Source organism: Neltuma alba, unplaced genomic scaffold (assembly GCF_004799145.2).
Source record: "Neltuma alba isolate B1F8T4 unplaced genomic scaffold, ASM479914v2 tig00003893_pilon, whole genome shotgun sequence".
Taxonomy (NCBI): Eukaryota; Viridiplantae; Streptophyta; class Magnoliopsida; order Fabales; family Fabaceae; genus Neltuma; species Neltuma alba.
The window spans coordinates 689,041-708,882 of record NW_021633470.1 but is presented as its reverse complement, the minus strand read 5'-3'; the positions used below and the strand labels follow the sequence as shown (position 1 = coordinate 708,882).

The 19,842-nt window shown below is 37.8% G+C and overlaps 2 protein-coding genes across 2 annotated transcripts; both read right to left on the bottom strand.

Moving 5' to 3' along the window:
• Window positions 1-1,978: 1,978 nt before the first annotated feature.
• Window positions 1,979-13,934, bottom strand: LOC114742829 (kinesin-like protein KIN-12C). Its single transcript, XM_028931043.1, is given in 38 exon segments — window positions 1,979-2,124; window positions 2,215-2,576; window positions 2,664-2,771; window positions 2,889-3,000; window positions 3,353-3,411; window positions 3,487-3,561; window positions 3,649-3,747; window positions 4,110-4,346; window positions 4,497-4,571; window positions 4,668-4,755; window positions 4,911-5,074; window positions 5,269-5,376; window positions 5,489-6,781; window positions 6,923-6,990; window positions 7,114-7,744; window positions 7,843-8,216; window positions 8,219-8,882; window positions 9,339-9,398; window positions 9,481-9,547; window positions 9,740-9,798; window positions 9,879-9,932; window positions 10,027-10,096; window positions 10,168-10,403; window positions 10,567-10,671; window positions 10,781-10,942; window positions 11,037-11,102; window positions 11,224-11,287; window positions 11,383-11,441; window positions 11,558-11,645; window positions 11,777-11,851; window positions 11,938-12,098; window positions 12,212-12,304; window positions 12,391-12,504; window positions 12,616-12,735; window positions 12,821-12,904; window positions 13,088-13,174; window positions 13,176-13,232; window positions 13,334-13,934. Coding segments are annotated over 37 exon segments (6,735 nt in total). The 5' UTR covers window positions 13,889-13,934; the 3' UTR covers window positions 1,979-2,124; window positions 2,215-2,432.
• A 3,474-nt stretch (window positions 13,935-17,408) lies between these two features.
• Window positions 17,409-18,522, bottom strand: LOC114742848 (uncharacterized). Its single transcript, XM_028931063.1, is given in 3 exon segments — window positions 17,409-17,515; window positions 17,650-17,814; window positions 17,816-18,522. Coding segments are annotated over 3 exon segments (813 nt in total). The 5' UTR covers window positions 18,443-18,522; the 3' UTR covers window positions 17,409-17,494.
• Between the last annotated feature and the right edge of the window lie 1,320 nt (window positions 18,523-19,842).

Here is a 19,842-nt window from a genome sequence, read left to right as displayed (position 1 = left end):
TTCATTCATTCAAAGAACTAGGAGTATAACCAACAGCGTTAAGTCTAGCGGAAGGAATTAATTCCTCACAATGTGACGAATTAAGGTTCAAATCCCTACTGGGAGAAGTGTCCATATTTAGTACTCGCCAGTATCTCGAATAGAATTGTCTTTAATAGGAAAATGCCTATCCTTTAGTCCAAAACATAAAAAACTAGGAGCATACCTCAGGGTATTAGTAGAAACAAAAAGAGTGTAAAGGCTAACAAACAACTGAGAAAAATGACACAACTGGTAAATCCACGAGATTCATGGCTTTGTTGATGGTATGATTAACGACCACATCAGGAGCCACGATCAATTCTTGGGCTTTATAGATTCCCCCGCGAAGAGTCTTTTGTTTCGGGCTTGTAGTCCCAGGACACTTCCAAACAAGTTTCCAGCATCTTGATTCCTCATGCAGCGACTCCTCTTCCTTAGCCTTGTAAGCCAAAGAAACATAAAGCTAACCATTTGAGGCTAGGCTCCAGAAACATGAACCTGCACAGTCGGAGTCCTTAGGTGACGAAGTTGCAGCAATCAAAAGATTGATGGTCTTAGGGAGCTTGTCTTGGAACAAATCCCAGCGCCTTTGTGACTTTGTCTGTCATCATCAATGAAGTCTCGAACTGGTCCTACTAAACAAGAGTCATCTAGATCAGAGGAGGCGAGGTTTATTAAAGGGCCGAGGTCTCCAATCCAAGAGTCAGTCCAAAATCTCACGCTCATCCCATCTCCAGGTTTCTATTTAATTCCCAAAGAATTGTTCGGCTAAGCTTTAGCAATGCCTCTCCAAGTGTGGGAGCTTGTCTTCGAACTCAAAATTGGTTTCTTTGGGCCGCCCATATTCGGCTCTAAAGACCTTGACTAATGAGAATGGAGCCTAACTTTGAAAGGAAAGCACAATTTTGACTTTGCAGCTTCCTTGGCCCGCAGCCTGGCACATCTCATCCCAATTCAGTAGGTTTATACTTCGGTGATTGCTGTCATTGCCCCTAATGAAGTCCCTTGTCAGCTTTTCCAATCGGAGGTAGCAAGTAGAGGGTAGCATCGAAGTTTGCATGGCGTAGTAAGGGATGGTTGAAAGCACTGACTTTGCAAGTGTAACTCTTCCCGCCAGCCAGAGTGATTTTGCTTTTCAAGCTGAGTTTTTGCTGGACTTTTTCAATGATATAGAGATAGGTGTCTTTAGTGATTCTTGAATGTAGTGAAGGGACACCCTAGTACTTACCCAGGTGATCAGTTTTAGCATAGCCAAGCTGGCCGCAAATGTTGTCCGCTTCTTGTTTCCGCACATTTTTAGAGAAAAAGATGCGCGTTCTAAGTTGGCTTACTGAATGTCCAGAAGAGAGGCAAAAATCTAAGAGAACTCTTTTAGTGAGAGAATTCTTTTAGTGATGTTTGCTTGCCATGGGCTTGCAGTGCTAAAGAGTACAAGATCATCGGCAAAAATAGGTGTGAGAGGGGAGGTACTTCTTTTGACTTTTCCTATAGGAATGGTTTCCCACTTCCTCCTCCGCCTTTTGCTCATATGGGTTGTGAAGTGTTCCATGCGGAGTTATTAACCAACCAGCTTTTCATGATGCGTACTTTTTCTTTTTTTCCAATCATGACTCACACTTACTATGAAGTCCATAGATTTCAAACTAACAGCTTTAGGTTTAACAAACTGAATTGCAAGCCTCTAATGATACGTACTTAATTGGACATGAACAAGTTCAAGGAATGTCTAATTGAATCGATTGGAAGCAGCGATACGCTTTTCATCGTGTGGGGATAAACATTTTAGGTAGTCAGGTTATAAATAATAGGAATTAGTTTTCCATTTTCTTTTCTTTCTATATTTTCCTCCGTTAGCTTCTTTAGTTTTTTCATTGCAATCGCATATCCAATCAATTTTCGTTGATCTGTACAAAAAGTGAAAATTTGAAGGAAAAAAAATATACAGACCAAGGGAGTGGGGGATCTTTCCAAACAGTTCAAAATGTGGGGAAAATATAAATACAAGCAGCAGGGTAACAAACATAGCCAATATACTCGGAACCTTATGAGAATGGCTTTAGATCCTTTTAATAAGCATGCTCGGTACATCCTCATGGTGGAATTCTGCGGAGAAAACGAATGTAAGAGTCAACCTTGAAAGCCATAGGCATGGATGTACATTGCATGCTCTTGGGATCGAATTAGAGCGTGTACCTTTTTATCGGTTCCATGAATTGGCCCATCACTCGAGGGAGTTGGAACCCATTTTAGGAGATGAGAGAATAATATGTTAAAAAAAAAACAGCTTTACATAATGGTGCTTGCATCAACACAAACAGAAAGGATGCCTGCTAAGTCAGTTGAAACAAGCTGATTCATAAGGATATTTTGCAGTAACGAGTGAACGTAAGGGTTGGCTCTGCTTCTATGTTCTAAGCTGGTGGTCTAGCCGTGTGGTTATTGGCAGAAGATTTGCAATACTGGACAAGCTTGTCATTCTCATGAAAAAGAAGCCGTTCATATTGTGACAGCCTCCTTGTGATCTCAGCACTACCCAGTTTTTCAGAGCTCCTATTCTGTAAACGAGAAAACGGAGGGTGCATGAGTGTGAAGTGTGAACTGCGAAGTAACTGTTGCAGCATAAAAATAATAAGCAAGCATGCCTTAATCTTTGATGACTGTTGGAAAAGTTGGTTATCTCTTGTTGCAGAAAGAGTTTTAACCATGTCATCCAGTTCTGCGACCCTCTTCATGAGATTGGTCTTATCCATCTACAAGACAACGCAGCGAGAATTCAGATACGTTGCTTCATCGTGTGACATAAATTAATATTTATTATTGGGAACATATTACGATTAAAAAGTTTTGAAATAATTGATATTTCCTACCTTCAACATTTCACTCTGTGCTGAAAGCAACTGATCTCGCTCTTGGAGCCTCTGTATGGCTATTTGGGAAGCAATTATATCTGCATCTTTACTTCTCAACTTCAATTTGAAGCTGAATGACATGGTGAATGAATTGAGAATTATGGATAAGAAAGTTTGGAGCCATTATGACCTCTACTTGTGCTCTTAACTCATAGATAATAGAATGAACGCATAATTCAAACAGAAGGAAGCCTCTTTGATATTGATTTACAATTTGGAAGCATCTCTCAAGTGACTAATAGATGTCAAAGCTCCCTTTGGATGATCAGAGGAAACTTTCCCAAATCCCCCCATTCACGGCTGATAGTAGCTAACATATTTGACAAAGATATTCATACAATCATAACTAACCAGATAAAAGGAAATCAGGCCGCATCGCATAGGAGAAACGTATTATTAAAACATAAGCTCATTATACTAACCTCTCTCTTTCTTCAATGAGTTCATTAATCAGCAGACTTTGGTTGTGAACCTCTTTTTCCTAATGAAAGATAAACGAGAATTACGATAACATATGATAAAATAGACAGAACGTCATGGTTTTGGCATCAAGTACCTTAGCAAATAACTTCTCTCTTAAATTATGAGCCTCTTCCACTAATTTTAGAATCTGGTTCTGGTCCACCAAAGTCTAGAATATGCAAGAAGCAGGAGGATAAGAGAATGAGAAACTGCAAGCGAAAAACTCTCGTTTATAAAAGATGAAGCCGAAACTTACTGCGTAGTTCGTGATGTCCATTTTGACATCTAGGAGGTCCCGAATGACATCATGAGTCATGCTTTCAGTAGCAGCCAGCCTTGTTCGTAACAGGCATACCTGATAGATATGAAATATAATCAACACATAATGAGAATTTTCCTTTTAACCACGTTCAAAAATTCTATTTGAATCCAAATGATAGGCAACACATCCAAATTGAAAGTATTATAGAATCTGGATACATAACTACTTGACTACGAGCTAAAAAAATTTAACTACTTATGATTCAGGTGACCCTCAAGAGAACTTCAATGGAGTCATTAAGCTTTTGTATCAAAGCCTTCATTTTTCCTTTTTTACGTTGAATTATTTGTAGTTCTAATTCTCATCGTCTCCGTATGAAGATTATATGGAATAATGGAAATTTGGTCTTCAAGAATCTATGCAGTGATAGTGACAGAAGGGAGAAAAGATCAGACCTCCTTCTGCCGGCTAGCTGCTAGTGCTTCTAGTTCCTCCACTCGAAGTTTTGTCACAGACAATTCCTGATCTTTCTCCTGATTCATCTGATGAACAAGATTTGAAATGCATCTGAATGGTGAGCTTGAACCTCTTGCCCTCACTGAGCTTTTCTCGACCTTATCCAATGGTGCTGTTGATGTTAAATTTGACATTTCTTTTTTCACTTCACGAAACATGGACTCCAGGTTTTTGTACTATTAAGGATGCAGAAGCCAGAAAAAAGGGTTAGGCGAGCATACCGATTAGATGAAAACCACTGCTTAGATCAGAAAAACTACAGGTATTCTCAACAAAATTGGACCCAAGAAAGTTGTTGGAAGGATGTTTTTTCAATGTGCTTGTACCTTCTGTTGGTACTGCGAGGCCTGAGCTTCCGCGTGCAATACGACTTCAGATATGTACTCTTTGCACTGTTTGATCTTTCAAAATATGAACAATATCAAAATTCAAAACTCAGGAATATGATTCAATTGCCTTTTGTTTTGAGACAAAAAAAATTGCTTTACTGAAGATACCTGCTTATCTTGTTCGGCCTTTTCGTCTTCAAGAATTCTTATCCGATCAAGTGCCTCACGAAGTTCCGTTATTTTACGGGATGGTTTTCTGCATCAGAATTTTTTGTTGGACATTCAGAAATTTAAAGCCGACAAGCAATAATAGTGTTGGAGATCATGTTACGTAAGTGTCTTGTATTTTTTAATTAATTATTAAACCATGAATTTCTACAAAACTAAAGAAAAGAAAAGAACAGATCTGACCTAGATAGTTGATTTTCATGTGGTTGAACATTGGTGATATCTGAATCTGCATTTTGGGGTAAGCTGTCAACTGCTTGCAGTCTCTCTTCCAAAGCTTGGAGTTGCTTTTCTAGCGAATCCCTAATCAAATGATGTCTTCCCACCTCTTCATCCATTTCATAAACCTATAGCGATAACGGATTTTACTCGTTAGAAAGGTTATCTGATCCGGAATGAGTGCATCAGTAAAACACGAAGTATATTTATCTTGTGATGCCATGTTAAGGGTCAAGTATATGCGATCTTAAATATTCATAACACGCTATTGATCATTGTCCTAAAACTCAATCCATGCACAGTAATAATAAAAGCAACGAACCTTCTTCTCCAAAACATTTATAGTACCCTCGAGCTCCTCAACGGAATGTTCAAGAATCTTGACTTCCTCTTCCTTCTGTTCGGCATAGAGCTTACTAGCCTCAGACTCCTAAAAATGAGAATTAAGATTCACCAAAGGAAATTCCATCTATTCGTTTCATTCGACAAGAGAGGACCCCAAAAACAAAACAAAACAAAAGAATGGGGGAAAAGAAAACTACCTGACGGGCTTCTACGGCAATAGCTTCCTTTTCGTCAGCCAATGAATAAGCCATCTGAAGTTTGTCATTCAAGACAGAAACTTCCTCACGAAGTTGGTCTCTCTCTATGATCGCCTTTCTTAATTCATCCTCAATGCCTTCCAATAAGGAAAGATCGCTATTTTCCAGTGAAGAGGTCAAATTAACGATTTCTTTCTCCAAACCTTTGACCGCATCTTTCTGTTCATTCAACTGCTCCTCGGCTTCAGCCTTTTTTGAATAGAGTTCTTTCAAAATCTCCCTTAACTCTGCATTTTGGTCTGTAAGTTTGCCGATCAATTCTTGAGCAAGCTTAAGCTCATGATTTGAAGTGGATAAGGCCCTTTCAGTTTCAGCAAGAGAACCTTCAAGTTTTCTATTTTGAACCAGAGTGTCCCCAAGATGATTTGTTTTAATCTCCAGCTCATATCGAACTTGGCTCAGAGACGTTATTAACTCTTCAGTCTCTTCCTTGACGTCTTTTTCGTTGGAAGCCAATTCCTGCAACAGTCTTAAGTCAAAAAACAAACCGTCCAGTAACTCTTCTTTCCTCTCTAATTCCTTTTTAAGAGCCACATGTTCATGCATTAAATTACTATTGGGTAAGTCCTGCTTCTCCTGCAAAATTTGGGGTTCTGCACGTTGATCCCTTTTCCCCGAGCCTTCGTTTCTTGTAGCCAAGACAGACTCCGCACTTGAGAGAACTTCCGAAAACTTGTACAATTCCTCTTGTTTGGTTGATCGGTAATTATGGTTTACCCTGAAGAAGAGGAATTTACTGACCAGCTCTGTTACATAGCAATTGTTTAGTACGAAAGATGCAAATCTCTCCTCCATAACCCAAGAAAACATATCTTCAAGAGATGTTCTCAGGCTTTTTGTCAAGCATATCATCTCCTGCTGAATCAGCAAAACATCAGAAAAAACTGACATGAATTTCTTCTCCACATCTGTTTGCACTTGCAAGAAACACTCTTCAAGTATAGAAACTGAGTTTGCCATCTCTATCAAACTGGAATTGATGTGATCTGTCAGTAATTGGTTTTCTTCTTTATGATATGTTGAAGATTTAAGCTTCTTAATCTCGTCTGCCAAGCTTTCTTTCTCTGTCATCAGGTTTTCATTTGCCTGCTTCATTGTACAACTCAACTGTTTCGCATCTTCATATGCCTTTGTCAAGGCATGTAGCATAAAATCTGCTTCCTTAACTGTTTCATGAGCTTCCTCAAATTTGATCAAGCTATCATCAAGTCTGGTTGTCATACCACCAAATACCTGAAATATGGGTAAACAGCCAAAGAATATAAATTTGGTCGCCGAATAAGAGCAGTAACTAAGGATTAATAAATATTAGATCATACAACTGCTCTTCAGTCATTTTAGGAGAGTCTGGTTATTAAAATGAATGCCGGATACCTTTGGGTCAATTTGGTTGCCTGCTTCAACTTTTCGAGCCAACTCACAAAGAGCCTCCTTTCTTTGTTCTGTCATTCATCATAACATAATTAAGATCTTACTAGTAATTTCAGATGACTGGATGCAAGAGGAAGTTTCTTAGTCAACGACATTTATAAATGGAAAATGGAAGAAGTCGAGTGAATTGATACCTTTTAGGCATGAAGAGCTTCCATTATCCAATTCTTTAAGAAGTACAGAGAAATGAACATTCTGCTTATTGAAGGCTTTGTACGTAGCATATAATTCATTTCTAAGAAAGGATGCCGCTGCTTCACTTAGAATTGAACTCTTCACATGATGATCTGTATTTTCTAATTCTTGATTATCAGCTTGAATGACAAAGCCTCTTTCAGATTTTGGATTCGCTATCTGTTCAGTTATTTTTCCAGGAAACTCAACTCTGCAGGTACTTCTGGATGAATGCAATATGCTTACAGAAACGATGCTCTCAGTTTCAGTTGATGAATCAAAAACTGAAGAACTATCGGCACTCGATGCATCGAAATCCATGAGATCGTTATCTATTAATGAGCAATTAGACAGATCCATTTCTGTGCTAATATAATTCTGTATGATGCTCAGTTTTGTATTCATATCAACCAGTTCCTTTTGTATCTGATGCAGTATGTGATGCCAGTCTCCCAACTTCAAACATTTGTTTGTATCTGCTATCTGGGAGTCAGCAGCGCAACAGGCAGAACCCTTATGGTGCATTTTTAAATCCTTTTTTTCTATTTCCATGTCCTGATTTTGTTTAACGGCTCCAGAACCAGGTCCCTGTCAGCAGGAGAAAGGCTGGAAGCAACTGTTTGGAAATGGGCCACACGCATTTCTCTCTCTTCACAAAAAGCATCCGCAGTAGCATCTATCTCCATTACTTCTGGTATGGTCGACTCAACTTGAGCCTTGGGTTCATTTGGTATAAGATGATTCCTATCACCTTGATCCTCAAAAATGATCTGACTGTCCACCTTACTGTGCACCTCTTTTTCAGGGATGGAAATATCTCCTGCTACATCATTTATACGAACAACCTTTTGACTATCAGAAAGCCATCTCACTAATAGAAATGCAGCGTTAGCCCGTTTTTCTGCTTTTCTAAGCTGGTCATCTTTACATTTCACTTCATTTTCTAAAAACCTCAACATATTGGTCTTCTCATCCAACGACGTTCTTAACTGAACTGAGTCCTCATTGAGTTCATTGTGTGCTTGTTGATATGCACTTAAGGTTGTAGTTGCTTCCTTAAGGAACCTACCTTCAACTCCATGTCCAATACCATCTTCTGTGCGTCTTCCAAGCTACTTTCCAGCTTCTGAATTGTTTCCTCCTTCTCCATATAACTTTTGACAGCCATGCTTATGTGTTCAGCAATCCTAGTGTTTCCTTCAGGCAATGAACCGGTGATGCTTTCTACTTGGCCACAGGCATCTCTGAGAGATTTAGAGCCATCTAGAAGAAAGGTTGTTAGCTCAAAAATTGCCCTTTCCCACTCTAAACACAGTGTCCTAATTTCCTCCTCTTTAGTTGCTACCATATTCCTTAGCTCTGCATTTTCCCGAGCAATGGAACATAACCTCCCTTCTAAATCCGACTGAAGACCTGCAATCTCTTCTTGCAATTGCAAAATTGTTCTTGTTGTTTCCATCTCAACCTCGTCACAGACTGATTCAATCTGGTGTTTTTGGGATAACTGAAGTGCCCATTTTTCTTGGTATTGGTCGTTAAGCAACTTAACCTCCTCAAGATCCTTGCTCATTTTTTCCAATTTGGCTTCCAACGTTTTCTGCCTGTTATCTTCATTATCTTTAAGGAGCATTTCTGAGGAACCTAAAGGATACCCTTCAGCATCACCACCTGTCCAAGTATTGAATGGCATCTCATCCCCAGAATCACTCTTTAGAGATATGGTATCAACCTGTAAAATCTAATAGATTATGAACTTGATTATTAAAGAAAAAAGGGCGCATTTGTATATAGTTTGACAATTTTCACCAAACCCTAAATATAAGTACTTGCTTTTGATTAGTGAATAATAAATAATCTAAAAAAAGAAATTATTAAATATCCTCCGGTGGAAATACCGTCAACAAATAATATATGCACGATATTTCAGTGATTGCTCAATGCTTAAGACAAAATTGCTCGAGAAGAGAGTAAGGATCTCTTCTTCCCCCCCCCCCCCCTCAAATTCAAGATACTGAAATATCAATCATGTTCATCTTGAAAACGCAACGCATTCAGAAGCATATAGAAGCGATCAAGAAATGTGTGAAATATATTTCGGCGAAAAAAGAAAAAAAAGACTCCAATAAAAACCTAACTGCCTTGAAAAAATATGTTGAGCTGAGGATCATTCTATGTTTATTCTCACCAGCGAACATTTATCTGTCTTCATCAGTTCATTTGAAAGTTCGAAAGAAGAATTTAGAACCTACAAAGATGAAAAATGAATAAATACGAAGAACTCAGCCACACGCTGACAGAACTTTAGATATAACACAAGCAATTCTTACAGAATCAGATTGTGCCCGATCGCAGCTAATATATTTTACAAGTTCTGTTTGTAACCTATTTACATCGCTGCAAAATAAACAACAATTAAGGACAAAGGCAGAGATTAGAAAATGACAGCAAGTCCAGTTAGACTTTTCCGGGCTTGATTTAAACAGTGTCAGTTCTAGTAAGGAAACAAAACCATGGCATAAATGGCCGAAACAGTCGTTTGGAAGATAAAAAATAACGTGCTAAGGTTTCTAGAGGTACATTGCCTACCGAAGCAATTTAGAATTCATAATCTGGCAATCTTCCAGCTCCTGTTTAGCATCATTATCCTGAAATCAAAGAGAAAAAATAAGACATTTCGAAGAGCTAAACTAGAACTGCATAATTATTGATTAATAGATGATTTGACCTGGTTTTCATTTCTCATGGAGAATGTGCATTTTTCTTGAGGACTGACAATAAGCTGCACATGAAACACCGATTTCAGACATCCATAGTATTGATCATTAAGCAAGGTGAAATTTACAATTTTGGGAAAATTTCAACATCTGTTTAACCTGATCACATAATTGAGAAAGTTCAGTCAGCAATCTTTCCCGCTCTCCTTGCTCATAAAAGTTCTGGAACCTGGTCATTAATGCAAATTGAAAGTTGGCTTCCAGCAAGCAGATAAGAGCATAATTCTTCATTTAACTTACTGTCTCATTTGGTGTAAAAGTCTATCATTTTCCAAAGCAAGCCTGGTTGTTTCTGGGTTGTTCTCAATCCTCGCTTGAAGTTCCTTAATCTCCTTTTTCAAAGCCCTGTTTTCCTTCAAGATATACTCCTCAGGTGACAAGCCACCATCTACTAATAATTCAAGTTGATTAACTTTTTCCTCACAAAGCCTCAACTTAAATGCTGCATGCTGAGTATCCTCTTCCCTTTGCCGAGCCTGCAGAGGACAAGTCTATCTTAAGCTCATTAGATCAATCATCATAGGTGCATAATCGCATGACAAATCTAAATAAATTTGGGCAGTGACACCTCTATTATTATATTTTTTGTTTTGGTAGAAGGAGGAAATCTAAAACTTTGTTCACCAAAACTGGACATACCAAGCAGTTCAGGCGTTCAATTTCAGCATGTAAATTCTGAATTGTGATCTCAGCCAGCTTTTCTCTCTTCAATGCACCTAACAAAGCAGCTTTCATGCATTTTATCTGCCAGGTATAAAATAGCTGTGACATTATTGGGATAAAATCCCTTGAAAACTAATAAAGTTCTTAACACCAAGAGCCGACTAACTTGAGAATTTGACAAGAAAATCACCTCTTTGGTTTGAAGACATAGCTTTTGACCCATTGTTTCGTTCTCCATGACAGAGCTACATCCTTCTGACGATTCACTCAACCTACAAAGCTCAGGATATGCCTCCAAATTTGACATAAGACTCGGAAAATTGTTGTGCTTTATCAAAAAGGATAATTGACTCTGTTCAATTTCAGTCAACAACACAACTGAGTCAGCTCTGTGAAATGACATTCCTGTGGGAAATGTCTCACAACATGGCTATTAAAATCAATACCTTTAACTGTTGAATTTGCCACTGCAGTGCATTTATGTCACCTGAAGTGCCTTCATTCACTTTTACCTTTTTGGGAGAAGAGGAAGAGGCATCTCTCATCAAAGGAAAAGAAATTTCATAATGATATGCATGTACGTAAAATCACCTTGTAGAATGAGTAAAGAAGAAGAAGAAGAAGAATGAGTACATTGTTTTGAATCAGCTTGGCTCGCTGGGCAAACTTCAAAGTGCTTAGCGTTTCATTTGCAGCGCTGCATGGAAAGAAAAATATACAATAAGGATTTAAGGAAGCAACATTAATGGCAAAAGACCATCACTTCATTTCAAAAAACAAGTTTATACAAACCAAATGGATGGGCTGACATTGGAAATTATCATTGTTTTTGAGTTGCCCCCAAGAGAATCCTGCATATAAAATTTTTCAAACAGAACAATCGCACCCTTATAGAACAGTGTGTAAAGTAGTTGAATGTAGTTGCCAAGAAAAAAACAATCCTGACTTTCGAAGTTCTATGAATAACCTGAAGAAGAAATGTGAGCTTTGAATCTCGATAGGGAACATGTCGTGGTTTCCCATGCGTCAGATCCACCAAATTCATGATGACCAATCTATTTGGACCAAATAAAGGAATAACAAAGTTCAATCAATTGAATTTAGCGATTACTGTATTTGTGTTCTTTAACACATCACGACTGTATATCAACAAATAAAATGATAAGCAGGTCCTTAGTAAAAGTACCCTAATGTTGACAAGGATTTATTTATATTTGCTGCTTCTTTCAATCGTTCACTATCCGTGCCAGAGCTCTTCTGCCTGCATTAACGCGGAAGTTAAAACAGCTTCTGAACAGAGGATATTGACAGCATTGAACTGAACACCCTGATCATAAAAGTGCTTACCTTTCAGAACCGGCTAGATCTACTAAATTTAACCTTGCGAACCTAAAGTGAGTCACAGAATCTTTCTCCCAACGGCTTTCAATAATACAGGTGAAAACGCTGTGAGACCGACTGCTCTTACAATTCATATGAGTTGCAGCCACCTTTCTATTTGCGGTGCCCTACGTTAGAAATTATTTAGGATGATGAAGCCATGCCATACATGATCAAGCACTAACCTATGATGTTAAGCAAGGCTGTGATTATGCACGTAACACGTTTGAACAGGACCCACCTGTAACAAAAGCTTGAGAACATCACTCACAGTTCCCACACTATGTTCAGAAAGGTTTTCAACGTATACCCCCTTCTTTGTATCTTCTCTGAGCTACAGAAAGAATAGGATGTTATAGACTCGGTTATATAGAATGTGAACTAGATCTGAAACAAACCAAATACAAAATTTTGGATTACTTGCAGATTAGTTGATGAAGGCTCTAAAAGATCTGTTATTTGCTCATTGTATATCTCTAAAAAGGAACATTTGCAACTGTATCTGAGTTTTTCATCCCTTCTGCTCTCTTCTTCCTACATAATGGAATCTTTTTGATGAATTCAATCTCAAAACAACAATAATCGAAGAAACCACATTAAACTGGTATTAAAAATACAGAAACTTGTGCATTCTAAACACCTCACCAGTTTAATTCTCATAAACAAATAATCAAAAACTCTTGGTGTTATCCCACTGTCTTCAGTTAGGTGTCCTTCTTCCTCTTTTATCTCACCCATCATGGTATATGTCTTACCACTGCCCGTCTGCAGAAGAAGCTTTAAGTTCAATAGCAAGACAAATAACAAGAGGAAAAACACACTGCCCAAAATGCAGGTCCGTCGCTCATACCTGCCCATAAGCAAACATACAGCTATTATAACCAGACAAGCAATTCTCGACCATGGGCACTCCGGCAACTCTGAACAGATTTTCCTGTACCAATGTATGCAGTGAGCATATATGTGAAATAAACATTGAATATGCTCCTTCATTATTTTGATTTTACAGGACTCTTGAGCCACAATCGTGATATATCCCTTTGAACTACCACAATCATGATATATCCCTTGAAACAAAAAATTCCTGTCGATTAAGAATTTTTTCAATATATCGCACCTGAGATAATGTCTCACATGCTATATGATCAAAGGTGAATCTGGTTTCAGGATGACCAACCCAAACCAAAGTCTGCGCAGTTTCCTGTCTCAAGCACCGGTCATATCCTTGTGAAAATTTCTCAATACTATTTAAGGGTCGAATCCTTATCAGTACCTGAAGGCATCAACCACGACTCACACTCAAGAAACTTGATGGGATAAGATATCAGACACTAGGTATGACTAGAAAATCAAACAACGAAACCTGCACATTATGATCCATCCAGAAAGACGGGTCTTCTTTGAGCTCGAAATGCTGAACCTCCTTGGACATTTCTGAGTTTGCTACTGGAATACCCTTAAAAAAAGCACCGAAACTCCCTGCTTTTCCTCCGCCTGAGTATTGAAATCTGGTTCCAGGACAAATTCCTCCTGCTCCGCCAAGTGAGGTTCTAGAGGCATTTCTTGCCGGGGTGCTTTGCGCAGAGTTCGGCTCCGAATTTGACTTTGCATTACGACCCAAAACTCTCGGAGTCCCATTGTTCAAGCTGAGATTCCCAAACCCATCGGATGAAGCTTCACATCTTTTATCCGATGATCGACCCGGCCGAATAGCTTCTATTTTGTAATGAGAATTAACATCAGATTCTTGATATTCCTTTTGGCACTGAGACGGGTCTGGTATGGAGTTCAGAGGAGTTCTCGGAGGAGGGTAGTTATGTATGTTCTGTGAGGCTTCAAACTCATTCTCGTTTGCTTCAAGCTGAGGATTCCTCGATGTGTTCCGACCAAGAGTCCGGGTAGAGCTTTCTTTAAACATTCTGATACTCGAATTTTGCTGGTAGATTAAGGACTTGTAGTTTTCAGATGACCATCAGAACTTCCGAAGCTCGGAAACGGGTAGCGAGATGCAATGCTGGAGATGACGAACAAATAAAACAGGAGGCCCGCCTGTTTTCAAATCAAACTGTTAATTTACGGAGATACCCTCCTACAAATGTAATTATTGATATGACCCCAAACAGATTTGAAATTTAAAATCTGCCTCGTAAGCAAAGCAGAAAGCGCTGAGGTAATGGAGCCGAAGAGGAGCCGACTGAATAGTGATGATGTACTTTATTTCATCGATGTCATATTTGGGAGACGTGGGCCAGTTCCATAAATCTTCTTTTCTATATGATTCAAAATTTAGAGCTAAAAGTTCCACAGAAAAAAATGTACATAAAATAGTTAACTCGGTTGCTAGTAGAAGATTAATGATTGAAAAATTTCGATTCAACTATTGGTCAATATGCACAATAGCTGTTCAACATGACCTTCAAAAAAAAAAAAAAAGTTGGTCATATTCAACATGACCTTTTGAACTTCATGCGCTGGAGGGAGTGACCCTAAGAACCATCTTAAGGACTGACCTTGAAAATAATATTTATATTATTAATAAAAATCACTTGTTTTCAAAAAAAATGCGGTCTCTGTGTTGCTCGGCCATTTGGAATCATCACTTCCCCGGGGGAAAAATTACTGTCAAGCCTTACCAAGAGGAATTTTCATTGGTTTCGCTTGTTAATTAACTCTGGAAATCTTATTATTGTCATTAATAAAAATTTGCTCATTAAAAATAAGCTCCATAAAAAAAAATTCCCAGTCATTAATTGCTGAATCGAATAGAGGAGACTTAGTTCCTCTTCCAAATAGTTATATAAAAAATGTAACTCTGTTAAATTTTGCTGACTAATTTTCATACCGTTCCTATATTTTCAAAGCAAGATAAATTATAATTATTGATATTATTAATTAGTAAAGTTATGAAGATGAAATATTAAAATATTCCTAATTTAATCTGCATGCAGTACAAAAAAATCACGTATGCTTATGGTGCTGCCCCGTGCTAACATGACAAGAAAAATTATATAACTAATTTGGATAGATTAATGAAAATAGTTAAACTAATTATTTATCAAAAACATGTATCTATTTTTATAAAATACCTTGTTAAATTATTTACATTAGAATTATATTTTGATGTGAACTCTTTTAATATATACAATCAATTAGGGTTAGTTTGAATAAAAAAAAAAATCAAATCAATCGAATTTTATATTTAAAATCAAATTCAATCTCTTTACTGGCTTTTATTTATATTAATGAATGGATTTTTTTTTTTTTTTTCCCATCACCAGTAGCCGTGTGGATGCTGCTGTTTTTCTTCTTCATTTTTTTAAACAATGATAATTATATACGCAGCGACTTGAATATTGATCGCCGCCATTAGCTTTCAAATGCTCCTCGTTCAACCATCTTACGCAAATTGATACTTAATCCCATGAATTGAAATTTGAATTCGAAGTTCGCCAACATTTTGAAAGATTAAGAACTGACCTCCACAACGGAAAGGAGGTCTAGGAAGCAAGTTTGGGATCTAATAACAAAGCTCTTAACGATGCTTTCATAAAGGAGGGATTGAATTTCTTACGCAAAAAGCAAAATAAGTCAGTTATTAATTACTAATCAACGAAAGAAGAAACTAAATGCAATTCATTAGCTGGATATCACTGAAACCAGCGCGGTTAAGCAAGAATGTAGAGGGAACGGGCGTCACGGTGACCCAAGGCATAGATCGTTTTGAACAGGCGTGTGGAAATAAACGATAGAGGGTAACTGAACATTCTTTATATGGGAATGCCATTTGGATTCATAAGATTCGGGCTCCTAAAAATCCAGCCGAAGGGGTCCTATAACTATTCTCAATATTTGACACGCACAAAATAATTTTATATAAATTGAAGCAAAATTTTTTTTACATATTGATTTTATATGCTGTAAAATTACTATCAAAAAGCTAATATAAACACTTCTTCAAACGATCAACAATGTTCTAAACATGTCCTCGTTTAAGTAAAAAGCTCAACATCACCAAGCTTGGCAGGAGGACACACAAAAAGGGACCTATATATTCATGAATAATACGTATAATATTTGAGATAAGCTAGTCAATTCCTATTTTCCCTTGAAGCCGCATTATTTATTAACTACTTAACCATTGTGGCTCACTGAATGCTTCATGCAAAGCACAATTTCACAGTTCAGTGGTGTTTTATTTTCATAAATTTAACTAGTGTTCAATGCTTGATTATAACCGTTGTAATATTTCTGAACATAAAAATTTAATTAAAAATCGCTACAAAGCATATATTAATTGTTGCAACCAATCTCATTTAACATTTATTGGATGATCTCATTTTTTTCAGTTCTAAATATAAAAATTAGATCATTAGTTCACATAAATAAAAAAAAACTGTTAAAGATAGATATTTATGAAAAATACATGTTTACTTCCTTTGGATACTCATTATTTTAATTATCTATATTGAAAACTATTCCATTAATAGCAACGTTAAGATCAAAATAATAATGGGCGGTTTACAAAATAATATTTCTTCTGATCCTTAATATAAGAGTTAGTTTTACTTTCAAGTTGGTCTTAAATAAAAGACCCTAATCTATTTTGTCTCTCATATTTATTTATTTATTTTTTAAAAATAGTCATTGTAGTAATTCACATATTAAATATTCTATCAAACAATAATTTTAGTCATTACACATAATTAGCAGTGATGTTCTAGATAAGACAACACCTATTTATTATAAATAACTAATTTAACAAGCTTTTTTAATTTACTTAAATTAATTAACTAACTCTTATATTAAGGATAAAAAGCAATAATAAATACAAGAGATAAATGATATTCACGTTATATTCAAATCAAAACAAATTCTTAATTGCTAACAAAGATTAATTTAATTAGTAAGGAATTGACTCATAGGTTCTGTTTAGTGCGAAATATTAAAAATATGGAGTAAGAATTATAATTGAAATTGAAAAAATCTATTACAAGAATATTTACTTGAACTTCGGATTGAGCAAATAAGTGATATATCCTAATCTCATCTCCATGGGATTACTTGCTTTAATGTTACCAGTAATTACCCATACTAAGCACTCTTAATGGTTTGTTTCAATTTCAATTTCAACTCTTATCTCTCATTTTCAATGTTTCTCGCTAAACAGGACCATTAGATCATAGGATCTCGAGTTCAAAATCTTACTACCACTGTGAGCACCTCATTGTGCAACACGCCACACCAAGATGAATACTCCTGCATATGTGACCATTTTGGCAGTTTTTTCTCTGCCACACAAGAACTTGCCAACTCTATCACTGTCATTTTGGGTTCTCACTTCTAAAGGAAGCATATCAGAAACCGGTTAACACAGAAACTCTGCAAGCCTACTAACAATATATAAGAGCAGGAGATAATTAAAGCTCAAACCCTTAAATGAGCCTCGTTGCCACGCAAAGAAATGATCCAAGAAGCATTGCTAATTGGTAAGGCATCATTGGAGCATTGCTCCGTCCGCTTGCCATCATGCTACCTGTTCCTGCAGCTGATATGCAAAAACACACACTAAGCACCATGTCATTTAAATCAAAGCCCCTTAAAATCTAATACCAAGTCATTTAAATCAAAGCACCTTAAAATCTAATACCATGCTTGTTCACAGTTCAGACAGCTGCTTACCACATTCCAAAGTAGAATTGGCGGTGCTTGAGCAGAGGCAGAGCAGAGCTTCAGTATCAGTATCAAACCCACAGGCGCCACCAGATTTCCTGCATCTCTCGCAGCCAGTATCCGGCACACTAAAAGACAGCTTGATCCCATAAACCCAGTCCAAAGGGCCAACACCCCGCAAACCATTTATGTTAAACAACGAAGTATAATGTGTACAGTCCAATATGTTCATGCTCATGAATTTCACTGTGTTATAACTTGTAAAACAACAAGGTGGTGAGCTATTTGTCAATAGATGGAACACCCGAAAGGCATTGCAGGACCCATAAAGCTCGTCGCAGGAGTGACCTGAGAAGTTGAAGCAGAGGTACTTATAATGGTTGAGAACAGGGGAGTCAATAGAGCAATTAAGGAGTGCGAAAACAGTGTCCTGTGATGGGGGAATAATGGCTGATTGAACATCCGTCATAACGAAGTCATGGTGAGGCTGAAGAATGGAGCAAGTAGACATTGCAGGGTCATAGATCACCATAGTTTTCTTGTCGTAGTCAATGGACTGAACCTTGTAAGCACCTGAAGGCGTTTGAAAGAACAAGTCATTCGTGCAGTTAAACATGTGCCTAAACTGAGGTGCCCCACACCCATCGTCGAGGCCAAATGGGTAGTTTATGGGAATGTTACCACAGAAATTCCTGCAGGGAGAGAGACCAACAATGGGAATTGCTTGTAGTTGCAGAGTGATTAGGATAACCAAAGGTTTGAAGACGGAGAGTGGTTTTCTAAGGAGTTGAGGCTGCTGCATCTTTATGCTCTCTAAGGTTACGGCAGAAAGAGAGCAGGCAGGCAACAGTAGGAGCTAAAGTAGAAGACGAGTGAGCTTCTTGTGTTCCCAATTTTATTTGAATTTTTTACATAAAAAGGTGCAGAAAGGTCCGTAATTTACTCGCACAGTTTGAACAGCTTTCGAAATCTTGGACGCAGGCGGGTGCTTGCTGGGATCCACTTGCTGACAAAATGATGAAAAGCGACAGAATAACGAGTTCATTTTGTCAACAGTCATACAGCGCGTCGTCGTTGGGATGCGTGGGCTTTTATAGTTCTACGTGCTATGTCTTGAATTTCGATGCCTTCCGCACTGCAGTGCACAGACCCTCCATCATTTCCTTACAGTTGTTGCAGTGTACGTGAAACTCAGCTTTATCCACCACTTCATTATTTACTGGAAATACATGCTTAAATTATATTTGGTGTTTATATTTAGTTTTTGCATGTTCCCATTAACAGATGTTCCTGATTCGTTACTAAAACTGCTGATTAGTTAATCCCTAACGGTTAAAAAATGAGGGGTAAAATGGTAAAGCCCGTTTTACTTGTATGCTTCTCAAAAATCAGCGTTCTTTCTGTTTGGACCCACAATGTAAAGAATCCGAGAAGGGAGGTGGCCACCACCACGAGAGTCTCTCTCGTCTGGGTCCACCATGTTGAGCTGCTTGATGATCTCCCGCTTGGCCGCTTGGGATCTGCCATGATTGGATAGTTTACCTTGGCCCCTTGCTGTATGTGACAAGGGGAACAAGCTTAGATCCTCAAGAGCGATAATTTACCCCAAAATTTTTCCCGAATGTTGTTGGCTCACGTTGATATGTATGCATGGCTGACCCAACAGCTTTACTCCTCCCTGATAAAATTCCTGAGAACATTGAGCCCCCTTACCTAGCTCCGTGGTGCAAACCGGGTGAAGTCACCTAATATGTACAGAATGATGAAGAAAGGCGAACAAAAAAAGGGATATTTGAGAACACGAGAAAGAATAGAAAGCCGAAATTATGCAGATAGAGGTTGGAACAGAGATCCAGTGAACCATCAATTAAAGCCCATATCAAGCTGGATCCATAATTCGGCGCAGAATCGGTGGAGCTTGATTTTGCCATGGGTGGTCTCAACTTCATGGACGGGAATTATGTAACTGATGATAACGCCTGATATTGTCGAAGTGAATGCAGGATGACACGGAACGGTTCTGGTTTTCAGCTCTCTTTACGTTTTATCCTTTCATGAAGAGGACACGGCATGCCTAGTTGTTTGCATGCAGCTGGATTAGGAATTTCTTGTGTCTTTTTTGTTTTTGTTTTGACCAGATAGGAATTTATTGTGTCTGAACAATTATGCGTCAGGCTAACTTATATTACCTGTAATATTTTA